This window comes from Rhinopithecus roxellana, chromosome 2 (assembly GCF_007565055.1).
Source record: "Rhinopithecus roxellana isolate Shanxi Qingling chromosome 2, ASM756505v1, whole genome shotgun sequence".
Lineage (NCBI taxonomy): Eukaryota > Metazoa > Chordata > Mammalia > Primates > Cercopithecidae > Rhinopithecus > Rhinopithecus roxellana.
This window is the reverse complement of record NC_044550.1, coordinates 130,466,208-130,478,216: the sequence shown is the minus strand read 5'-3', so window position 1 is coordinate 130,478,216 and position 12,009 is coordinate 130,466,208. Positions and strand designations below refer to the sequence as shown.

At 49.9% G+C, this 12,009-nt stretch overlaps 1 protein-coding gene and 1 long non-coding RNA gene across 2 annotated transcripts in view; one reads left to right on the top strand and one right to left on the bottom strand.

Annotated features, from left to right (window-relative positions):
- Positions 1-6,385: 6,385 nt before the first annotated feature.
- Positions 6,386-9,995, bottom strand: LOC115894845. The gene is made up of 2 exons (XR_004055062.1): positions 9,398-9,995; positions 6,386-7,975 (listed from the first exon to the last, which is right to left on the bottom strand). It is a non-coding gene; the product is annotated as an uncharacterized LOC115894845 (long non-coding RNA).
- A 53-nt stretch (positions 9,996-10,048) lies between these two features.
- The window catches only part of NOP14 (NOP14 nucleolar protein), a 31,888-nt gene continuing 29,927 nt past the window's right edge, over positions 10,049-12,009 (top strand). The window contains exon 1 of the mRNA XM_010384392.2: positions 10,049-10,443. Coding sequence (XP_010382694.2) covers positions 10,249-10,443 — 195 coding nt within the window. The 5' untranslated portion in view covers positions 10,049-10,248. The remainder of the gene's footprint in view (positions 10,444-12,009) is intronic.

Genomic DNA, 12,009 nt, shown 5'->3' with positions numbered 1-12,009 from the left:
AAGGCAGAAGCTGGCCACAGTGTTCCAGGTGAGATGCTGATGGCTTGAGCCAAGTGATAGCAGTGAAGGTGAGAAAAGGTCGGATTCTGCTGTGTTTTGAGGTGAGGGCTGAACACTCTGCCCAAGGATTGAGTGTGGGGGTGTGAGGAGGTCAAGTGCGGCTACATGAGCATTAACTGAGGTGCAGATGGAAACATCAGGGTGCTTGGGTTGAGTATTCAGGGTCTGGTGCAGGCTCTTCCTGGCACCAGTGATGCTTCCAAAGAGCAATGTCAGGTAGGCAGGAGCACAGTGAGCTGCAAGTTGAGTGAGAGGCCCAGCCTGCAGGCATGAACTGGAGAGATGGGAGCCTGTTTCAAGCCATAATACTACAAGATCACAAGGGAGCAAGTGTGGATAGAAAAAGCGAGAGGCTCCTGAACAAAGATGGGGGGCATTTGGTATTAAAAGGCCTAGAAGATAAGGGGGGACCAGCCAAGCCATCTGAGGCACGCAGTGGAACAGGAAAGGTGATGATGCAGAACAGGCTCACGGAAGAAAGCATGACACACCACGCCAGTGCAGCCCACGGGGGCAGCAAGACAAGGACCAAGAACGGATCCCTGGGACATGGCAAGGATGGCTTTGGTGAGGTGGTGGAGGTGAGAACTCAGCATCTAGCACCTAACTGACCCCACACTTGTTTGAAGAGTAAATAACAAGACCAGGTGCGTTGGCTCACGCCTGTAATCCCAGCACTTTGTGAGGTCGAGGTGGGCAGATCACTTGGGTTCAGGAGTTTAAGACCAACCTGGGCAACATGGTGAAACCCTATCCCTACAAAAAATACAAATATTAGCTGGGGATGGCGGTGGGCACCTGTAGTCTTAGCTACTTGGGAGGCTGAGGCAGGAGAATTGCTTGAACCCGGGAGGTAGAGATGGCAGAGAGCCGAGATTGCACCGCTGCACTCCAGCCTAGGTGACAGAGTGAGGCCCTGTCTCAAAGTAATTTTTTTTTTAAAGAGTAAATAACAAACACACAGCAGTGCACACACTGTGCACTCCTAAACACCTCACCCCCGCCCCCCGCCACATATGACTAGACCTGGTGGGGCATGGAGCACACACTGCACACTGCAGCTATAAGAGGTCCCCTGGCTTGGTCTAAGAGACAGACTGCCACAGGTTAAAGGGGGGGGCCCTCCCCGCAGGTTTGGGGTACACATGCTGGTGAATGCTAGCAGCCAATCTACCCCTCATTCAGCTGTCCTCGGTTCCAAAAGTCTCCACTGCACAGCACAGCGGTCTGGTTCCACGCCCCCGCTGTTTGGCCGGGGCCCAGTCACACTCACAGGTGGGCCGGCTATGCTGTCAATACTACGTAAAGACAAGCAGGCCAGAAGGTGAAGAATCAAGCAAGAAAAGGCAGAGTACAATGAGTCGTGGGGCCACGGCGAGGTCAACGGTGGTCGGCAGTGCCACAGGCATTTCAAAGGAGGACCATCCACAGACACTAAAGTTTGGGCAGCATACTGGGTTGAAAACTGGCAGAGGATTCCTCTAAGTTTTTGAGGTCCCCAAAAGCAGGCAGTAAAGCGGGGCCACAGTGTTTGAAGGCCCAAGGATCCTCTCTACGGGCTGCCTTCATCTGTTTCAAAGGTACTTGTTACAGGCTGAATTCATCCCGCCTTAAAAAACGTATGTTAGAGTTCTATTCCCCAGTTAGCCCCTAAGCCTCAGAAAGTGATCTTATTTGGAGATGGGATCTTTACAGAGGTAATTAAGTTAAAATTAGGTCATCAGGGTGCACCCTAATCCAACATGATTGATATCCTTATAAAAATGGAAAATCGGACACAGAGAAGCCCACAGAGGGCACGCCACGTGAAGATGAAGACAGACCAGAATGATGCACCTCTAAGCCAGGGAACACCAGACTGCCAGCGAGCCGGCAGAGGCTGGGAGAGAGGCCTGCGACAGATTCTTCCTCACAGCCCACAGAAGGAACCAGCTCTGCTCACAACTTGATCTTGCACTCTGGCCTCCAAGACTGTGAGACAACAAACGTCTGTTGCTGGAGAGATCAGGTTTGTATCACTTTGTCACACAGCCCTAGCAAACTCACGCAATACCATCCTCCGCTTTTCTTCTTCCTGCTATTCCTGCCAAGTTTCTTTTCCTTGCATTTTTGGGCCACTTCTGCTTCAGATGCAGGCATGCCTAGCTTGCTCATTTCCTCATCCTTACTCATTCATTCATTCATTCATTCATCCATCAGCTATTTATTGAGTACTTACTATAGGCCACAACATTATGCAAATGACCTGAGAGAAGCATTTAAAGGGCTTCATGGGCCAGGCACGGTGGCTCAAGCCTGTAATCTCAGCACTTTGGGAGGCTGAGACGGGCGGATCATGAGGTCAGGAGATCAAGACCATTCTGGCTAACACGGTGAAACCCCGTCTCTACTAAAAAATGGTCTCGATATCTGGACCTCATGATCCACCCGCCTTGGCCTCCCAAAGTGCTGGGATTACAGGCATGAGGCACCGTGCCTGGTCAAGAATATTCTTTTATGTATCAGTGTATAGATATTTTTGGTCCTAAAGTAGCATAAAGCCACTAAACCCAATATTTGGTTCACTGACCAAGAAATAAAAATCCTGACTTAAATCCATTATAGAAAAGTAGAAAACATAAGAAAACCAAACTGACCTGGTTGCTAATAACCTGGCTGATTGATAGCATCCCAAATTAGCTATACCACAATGATGGTAACAGACGGTAGACATTATTATTTTGGGAGAATGGGGTAACCCTTTTTTGGCAGAGAAATAATTTGGCTGACTACTACATAGATTACTTCAAATATCTGACAAATAAGAAGAAATATTAAGTTTATAACTCTTTCTAGAAAACTTGATCTTACATGCTGTTGAAAATTCTAATAGGCCGGGTATAGTGGTTCACCCTGTAATCCCAGCCCTTTGGGAGGTTGAAGTGGGAGGGTAGGATCACTTGAGTCCAGGGGTTCCAGACTAGCCTGGGCAACACCGTGAGACCCCAGCTCTACAAAAAACACAAAATTAGCTGGGCATGGCAGCGCATACCTGTGGTCCCAGCCACTTGGGAGTCTGAGACAGGAGCATTGCTTGGCCACTGAGTTCAAGGCTTTGGGGCTTCAGTAGCTATGACTGCCCCACCTGCACTTCAGTCTGGGCAACAGAGTGAGACCCTGTCTTTAAAAAAGAAAATTGGCAGGCCAGGCGCGGTGGCGCAAGCCTGTAATCCCAGCACTTTCGGAGGCCGAGATGGGCGGATCATGAGGTCAGGAGATCGAGACCAGCCTGGCGAACACGGTGAAACATCGTCTCTACTAAAAAATACAAAAAACTAGCCGGGCGAGGTGGTGGGCACCTGTAGTCCCAGCTACTCAAGAGGCTGAGGCAGGAAAATGGCGTAAACCTGGGAGGCGGAGCTTGCAGTGAGCTGAGATCCAGCCACTGCACTCCAGCCTGGGCAAGAGAGAGAGACTCCATCTCAAAAAAAAAAAAAAAAAAACAAAGAAAATTGGCTGGGCACCGTGGCTCATGCCTGTAAATCCCAGCACTTCGGGAGGCCGAAGCCGGTGGATCACCTGAGGCTGGGAGTTCGAGACCAGCCTGACCAACAGGTACATTTGTACAAAAAAATACAAAATTAGCCAGGCATAGTGGTACATGCCTGTAATCCCAGCTACTTGGGAGGCTGAGGCAGGAGAATCACTTGAACCCAGGAGGCGGAGGTTGCGGTGAGCCGAGATTGTGCCATTGCACTCCAGCCTTGGCAACAAGAGCAAAACTCCTAAAAAAAGAAAGAAAAGAAAAGAAAATTTGGGCAGGCACAGTGGCTCACACCTGGAATCCCAACACTTTGGGAGGCCAAGGCGGGTGGATCATTTCAGGTCAGGAGTTTGAGACTAGAAAAAGAGCATTCTTTTAATTTCCTCAGCTGGGGAACTTCAAAGGCAACTTGGAGGATTCTCTGCTGTGTTCTACCTTTAGCATCTCTCTGATCTCCTCTTTCCTGTTTGTTCTCCTAGCTACCCCACTGTCCTAGCGCATATGGCCGATGCCTGCTTACTATGTCACAGAAACAGGCCCTTGCAGTGGCCCTTTGTTGGTTTCTTCTGCAGCCCCTCCCTTACTTCTCCCCCACGGTATACGTCTTGCTGCGACTGTCAGTCCAGTTGCCTGGTTCCCCCCAGCCACGGATGCAGAGAGGGAGCCAGAGCCAAGCAAGCCAATTGGTGCTGTCTCCCAGGATAAGAATCATGAAATTCTCCCAGGCTAAGAATCATGAAATTCACAGGCAAAATCAGATAAATAAAATAAAAAGATATCCGCTGTGTCACAGGAGTGACAGTTGAGACCTGACTATCAATCAGTAGCCCCCTGTCTAAAACTATCTGAAACTGCAACTACCAATGCCACCTGGGTGCTTCCTACCCCCATCCCTGCTGTAGTTTCCCTTGGCACTCACCACTTGCTAATATGCCACTTATTTATGTGTCTCAAGACTGCCTCCCCTATAAGAATGTGGTCTCCAGAATGGCAGGAATTTCTGAGTATGTTGTTTATTGCTATAGGCACAGCACCTGGAACATTCTGAGCACACATCTGCCAAATGAATGAATGAATGAATGAATGAATGAATGAATGAATGAGTGGGTCTCGGCTCCCGTTCTTTCCACCCTGATTATTAGGTTCTTACTTTGATTCTTTGAGCTACCCAATATCTTTTCCATAAATTTCCTATTTGCTTAAGTTAGCAAAAGTTCTAGGGAGGAAGCCTCAGCAAGAGACAGCATTAATAGTAATAGGTATATCAACTATGCTGCAGGTGTTAAAGAAACTGCTAAATAACACCACAGCCTGAAATCGGAACAGAATTGGGATAAGACCAAAACCCACATTAAATGCACGTATCATGTATTCTTGTCTGCATTTGTGTTTTCAATTTCTCCAAGAGATAAGATGGTGTTTAAAGTCTCCTCAGAAGCATGATGTGAAATAATTTAAGCTTATTTAAAACATAAAAGTTATAAGTTGCTTAACAAACAATATTATACAGGGAAAAAAAATCCTAAATTAAAAAAAAAAAAAAACAAAAAAAACAGGGCACAGTGGCTCACGCCTGTAATCCCAGTACTTTGGGAGGCCGAGGCGGGCGGATCACCTGTGATCTGGAGTTCGAGACGAGCCTGACCAACATGGAGAAACCCGTCTCTACTAAAAATACAAAATTAGCCAGGCGTCATGGTACATGCCTGTAATCCCAGCTACTTGGGAGACTGAGGCAGGAGAATTGCTTGAACCTGGGAGGCAGAGGTTGTGGTGAGCCAAGATTGCGAGACTGCGATTGCACCATCGCACTCCAGCCTGGGCAACAAGAGTGAAACAATGTCAAAAAAAAAAATTGTTTTCATATGCATTAACAATATGATCTATGAACCTATGAATTACATCAAGGAAAAAAATAAAACAAAACACCAACAAAAACCCAATATGGGCCGGGTGCAACGGCTCACGCCTGTAATCTCAGAACTTTGGGAGGCCGAGGTGGGCGAAACACTTGAGGTCAGGAGTTCGAGACCAGCCTGAGCAACATGGCAAAAACTTGTCTCTACTAAAAATACAAAAATTAGCCGGGCGTGGTGGCGCTTGCCTATAGTCCCAGCTACTTGGGAGGCTGAGGCAGGAGAATCACTTGAACCCAGGAGGCAGAGGTTGCAGTGAGCTGAGATCGCACCACTGCACTCCAGCCTGGGCAACAGAGTGAGACTCTGTTTCAAAACAGAACGAAACAAAAAGACCAACCCAATATGATCATTTCACACTTTCGTCATGTCCCTGGCAGAGTGACACACAAACGCTTTCAGTGTAGCATCATCTGCCAACATTCCTGAAAGGAGAAAGGTTCTAACAATCTCTGTTTAGACCGTCTTAGTCTGTTCAAGCTGTTCTAACAAAATACTATAAACTGAGTAGCTTATAAATTGCAGAAATTTATTTCTCACAGTTCTAGAAGCTAAGAAGTTCAAGATCAAAACAGATTTGGTGTCTGGTGAGGGCCCAGTTTCTGATTCATAGCCAGCACCTTCTTTCGTGTCCTTCACATGGTGAAGGAGTGAGGGATGTCTCTCCAGTTTCTTTTATAAAGGCATTAATATCATTCATGAGGGCTCCACTCTCATGACCCAATCACCTTCCAAAGGCCCCACCTCCTAATTCCATCACCTTTGTAGTGAAGATTTCAACATAAGAATTTTGGGGGAACACAAACATTCAGACCATAGCAAGCAAGGACCAGAGAGGGAGGGGGGATGGAGACTGACTGATTCTATTTGCAATAAATCCAGGAAATGACTGGACTCACTAAAAATATTAAATCAACATTGTACTTCTCAGGACCAGAATATAACTCTTGTGCTATGTTCATTCATTTCAAAGATTAATTTTCTAGTACATGAGCCAGAGAAGTTAAACAAGGAGCTGTCCATGAAGTTATATGTACAAGAAGACACCTCCTGGTACATCCTGGGAGATACTTTAAAGTAACAAACCCAGTCATCAACTTGGAAAAAAGCCCTAAATTATAACCAACACTCAGCATGGATCCATGTATTTCTAATATTATATATTCAACTTCTCTAACCATTAATCAAGCTGTACATAATGACTCTTTCTGACTACAGGAGCAAATACTCTCACTCAATGGGGACAGACCTCATAATCACACTACCACGAAGTTAATATGAGATATTTCAGGGAAAAAATTAAAACTTTCTTTTTTTTCCCCAAGACAGAGTCTCGCTCTGTCACTCAGGCTGGAGCGCATGACACAATCTTGGCTCACTGCAAGCTCCACCTCCCGGGTTCACGCCATTCTCCTGCCTCAGCCTCCCGTGTAGCTGGGACTACAGGTGCCTGCCACCATGCCTGGCTAATTTTTGTATATTTAGTAGAGACAGGATTTCACCTTGTTAGCCAGAATGGTCTTGATCTCCTGACCCCGTGATCCGCCTGCCTTGGCCTCCCGAAGTGCTGGGATTACAGTCGTGAGCCACTGCGCCTGGCCAAAACTTTCATTTTTCAAACTATCACTGTGGTCCCAGGCTTTGTGGCAGAATCTGGTTTTATATTATTTAGTATTTATAGAGCACTTACATTTACCTCATTATCTGATCTCTGCTGCATTATAAGGAAGGCGGGTTGGTATAATTCCTTTTTGTAAGTTACATGCAGATAGGTAGTGTAAAAAGAAAACTGGTTTAGCGTCAATCTGACTTCCACGAAGGATGATTCTCTTCCATGACCAATTTGGAGTTCAGAGTGAGGGACAAGAGGCACAGTCAAGTGCTCCACTGAAAATGGCTGCTGAGAACGCATACTGCTCTGGGACTCCCTGATTGTCTTAAGGGAAAAAGATCCCATTCTCGTCCCACCCGTTCTCAGTTCTTCTATTCAAAATAGTGTGAGTTGGTGCATAAAAATACTGAGAAGATGAAGTCTTTGTTTCAGACTTTTTTAAAGAGATGGTCTTGCTCTTTTGCCCAGGCTGGACTCTCCTGGGCCCAAGCAAGCCTTCCACTTCAGCTTCCAGAGTAGCTGGGACTACAAGTGTGGCTGCCACCTTCGGCTCCAGATTGTTCTTTAAGTATGCAGCGCTGGCTGGTGTCACATCTTCAGTCGGCATTTACCCTGTCCTGGAGCACAAAATCCAAGCAGAGCTTCTCCATTACACAAGGAAATAGAGGAAATCAGCAATTCCATAAGAGTGACGTGGTGTGAAGAACTACTGTGGCTGGCACAGGGGGACTTGAGGTCCGAAGCTCTGTCACTAGCTCTCTTGAGAGGCAAGCAAGGGAGACATGAGGTCCGAGAGAGAGGATTGCGGGGTTCTCCCGCTGAAGGGTTGGACCAACTGATGCTTTTGTGGCGGGAGGCAGAGGACTAGAGAGACCAGGATGGGTGAAAACAGGAGGATATTTATTTTAAGGTGCATACCAGCTCAGTGGATTCACATCCAAAAAGTTGAGCCTTGAACAAAGACTGAGCAGGATTTGTATAAGCAAACTTACAGAAGCCAAACAAAGGCAGTTAATCATATAATCACAGGTCACATCATCTATAGCATAACTGATGACTTGGCATAACTTGTGGCCTTGCATAGCTGCTAGCCTTGCAGCTGCGATGAAAGAAAAAAACAAAAGCTGGCTAAATACAGACATTCGTCCATTTTTTTTTTTTTTTTTTTAACTTCACCCCTGCTCCGTAAGGGGGGTGTCTGGAGCCTATTTCTTTGGTTTTGACTTCTGGAACAGCGTTCTTTTTTTTTTTTTTTTTTTTTTGAGATGGAGGCTCGCTCTGCCCCCAGGCTGGAGTGCAGTGGCGCGATCTCGGCTCACTGCAAGCTCCGCCTCCCGGGTTCACGCCATTCTCCTGCCTCAGCCTCCCGAGTAGCTGGGACTACAGGCGCCCGCTGCTACGCCCAGCTAATTTTTTTGTATTTTTAGTAGAGATGGGGTTTCACTGTGTTAGCCAGGATGGTCTCGATCTCCTGACCTCGTGATCCGCCCACCTCGGCCTCCCAAAGTGCTGGGATTACAGGCGTGAGTCACCGCGCCCGGCCTTGGAACAGCGTTATCTTATAACTGTCCTTGAAGTGAGCTTGCTAAGCAAAAGAAAACTTGTTGTGTTTTTCTTTTTAACCCCTGCCTTGCCACATTCTGGGCCTTGGCTTTTACTTTTCTTGGAGTGAATGAATGCAGTACTTATTATTTTTAAATTTCTGCCTCGCTTTAATAATGATAAAAGGCCTGAATTTTTGCCAACTTGTCCATTTGTCACCATGTCGTGCTAAAGCACACTTGACATGCCATAAAGCCTCAGATCAAACCTCAAAACCAAGCAGTTATGTGAAAAATAACATTGCCCTATAATCACTATCGGAAGGTTCTCACCCAGAGTAGTTCCCAGGCTGCTCTTCTTTGTCCCCCTTAAGACCATAAAGACGCCGTTCTTTTTTGGTGGGACAGGTTGTCCAACACGAGCAGGACACTGCCTGCCCCATCCTGAAGCAACACTGTCACCGAGGTCACAGGACAAGGACACGGGGCAAGACTAAGAAGAGCAAAGCGCAGACTTCTCTCATCTGGACCAGGAGACGCGAGCTCGGGACCTGGCCAAGGCAGCCTGACCACACTGCACAGACCCCGGCTCTGGCTCCGTGCAGATCTGGGTTCCCCCAATGGGAGGTGTTGGGGCTCTCCAGGGAAATCGGGGTTCTCCGGGGATGTCAGGTTCCTTCAGTGGGGCCAGCTCCTGGATTCGGGGTTCTCCAGGGGAGGTCGAGGGCGCCTGCCGCACACCCACCTTGACGCGCTTTCAGCAGCAGCGAGTTGGCCATGATGTTCTCGAGCTCCGGCGCCGGCGCCGCCGCCGCCTCCGCCGGCGGATTCTGCGGGACCGATGAGACTGAGGAGGAGAAGACTGAGAAGGCGGAACAGGAGGAGACGCCGCCGCCCCCGCGCATAGCTCTCCGGGCGCCACCCACTCCTCGAGCCCCGGACACGATCCCGGGGGGCTGCCCCGCTACCGCCACCACCACCACTGCCACCAGGGGCGCCGCCGCCGCCGCCGCCTCCGCCGGCCCTCACCAGCAGGGGAGCGGTCGGGGCGAGGGGAGGGGGCAACCCGACCGCGGCGGATCCCAGCTGTCACCGCTGCCGCGCTATATCGCCCCGGTTCTTCTCGGCCCCATCACCCTCGCCTCGCGCGCGCAGCTTCCTCCTCAGTGCCTGGTCCCCGGGCAGCCCCGAGTCAATGCCGTGGCCCACTTCGGACAAGGGCTCACTGGCAGGGGTGCCGCCGCCGCCGCCCGCGACCCGCACTCGGGCGGGCTGGGCGCTAACGGCTTAGCTAAAGAGGCAGCGCCCCTCGCCGCCGCGCGCGGGCACTACAGCTCCCAGAAGGCCCTGCGCCAAGAGTACACGGCGGGCCGCGGCGCGTGGCCTGCTGGGAGTGGTAGTCGCTAAGCCTGTCGGCGTGTGAGCCGAGCAGAAGCCTGCGGCCGCGGTGTTTACCTCTCGCGAGCTCGGAGGTGATGCGCTATTCTCGCGAGACGAGGCCGGGAGGCGGTTCCGCTGCCCGGCACGTGTCTCGGGGTGGTACGCGCCGCGTCTCTCTTCGGGCCTCGGCGCCTTGGGCGCAGCGGAACGCTCGCCATGGGGAAGGCCAAGAAGGTCGGGGCGCGAAGGAAGACCTCCGGGACGCCGGCGGGAGCGCGAGGGGGCCCGGCGAAGGCCAACTCCAATCCATTCGAGGTGAAAGTCAACAGGCAGAAGTTCCAGATCCTGGGCCGGAAGACGCGCCACGACGTGGGGCTGCCCGGGGTGTCTCGCGCGCGGGCCCTCAGGAAGGTAAGCGGGGGGCGCAGGGGGAGCCGGACGGCAGGATCTGGGCCCCATGCTGCTCTCGGACCGGCTGCGTCCTTCTCGGTGCGTCGGTTTCCTCGTTGAGCGGCGGAGGCCGTGACTGTATAGTCACGGGACTGACTTTATGGTTCGGAAGCCTCTGCTGTTCTCTGAGCTGGAGTGACCTAGAAACTATCGCTCTCCTGAAGACCCTGCATTCGTATTATTTCGGTGACTCTTCCAACCGGGTCAGGAGGAGTCGGTCACTTCGGGCGGCGCCCTGGACAGCTGCTGGTTAACCCGCGTTTACTCTGAGCTCCTCTGGTTTAGGGACGGCGGCTAGGGGCTGTGTGGGATGCTCCGTTTGATGTTTGATCGGCTCTCCCCTGAAGCGCGTGACCTTGTTCCTTGGGAAGTAACTCTGTGGAAACTCATTGCTTCCTAGTTTTTTTAATATAATTTTTTTTTTTAAATTTTCACTGAGGAACATAGATAAGTAGGTTGGTGAAAAAATTAAGGCACAGAAAGGACAAGTGAATTTCCTAAGGTCACACAACTGGTAAGGGCTGGGCATGCATTCACATTTCAATGTCTAGAGAGCCTTCTTGCTCCCCCGAGCGCTTCTGTTTGACCTCGCTTCTAGGTTCTGGGAGATAAAGGTAAAGAAAACTTGCCCCTGCCTTCATGAGCTCCTGGTCCCTATTCCATCAGAGTGTGCAAGCTGGATGGTATTTAAATCAAATATCCTTACTGCACGACGACGACAGAGTGCGTAAGAGGCAGGATAGACTTACAGCTGACTTCGGAAAGAGTCCCTCATTACACACCCCAACAGGCAGGGGTGGGAGAATAAGGTAGTGTGGTCCCTAGAATAGACACATTTGTCTTCACCACTGAAACCTCAGTTTTCTCATTTCTGAAGTAGAGATAATATACATCCTACCCCTTGTGGTGACGTATGAGAATTAAGTAAGATAGCACATAGAGCACATAGCAAGTGTTCTCTAAATACTGTTATTCTTAGCCTTCTTGGCTTGTTGTTCGAGCCCCGCACAGTCCGGCTGTTGTCCTTGCTTCGCCTCTTGCAACTCAGTTTGTCCAAAAGGTCTGCCTTAGCTCCCAAAGTCTCTAAAGGGCCGGCTCAGGTTCACCACCCAAGCTATGTAGCCCAAATAGGACAGGTTGCTCAAACTTCTGGTATTGAGCAGATCCACCTCCCTGCTCTTTGCTGAAGGCCTGGGACGGGGGTGTCGGGGGGGGGGGGGGATTGCTGCTCCTTTTTGGACCTCCAATGCTTGGCCCATGGTAGAAACAAATATTTGAAGAAATCAGAAGTGGAACCTGAGTGCCTTAGGAGATCACAGTCAGGAAAAAGGGTAACAGGAAAGTCCGAAAATTCTTCCTAGAGGGACTTACAGTCAAGTTTCGCAAAGGGAGTGAGCTGTTCATGGTCCCAGGGTGGGCAGAGGACACAGAGGCAAAGGCAGATTGTCCCGGTGTGGTGAGGTGTGGCGCTTGCAGCTGTCTGAGGGACAGCAGGTCGTCCAGTTGACTGTGAGCTTGATAACACCT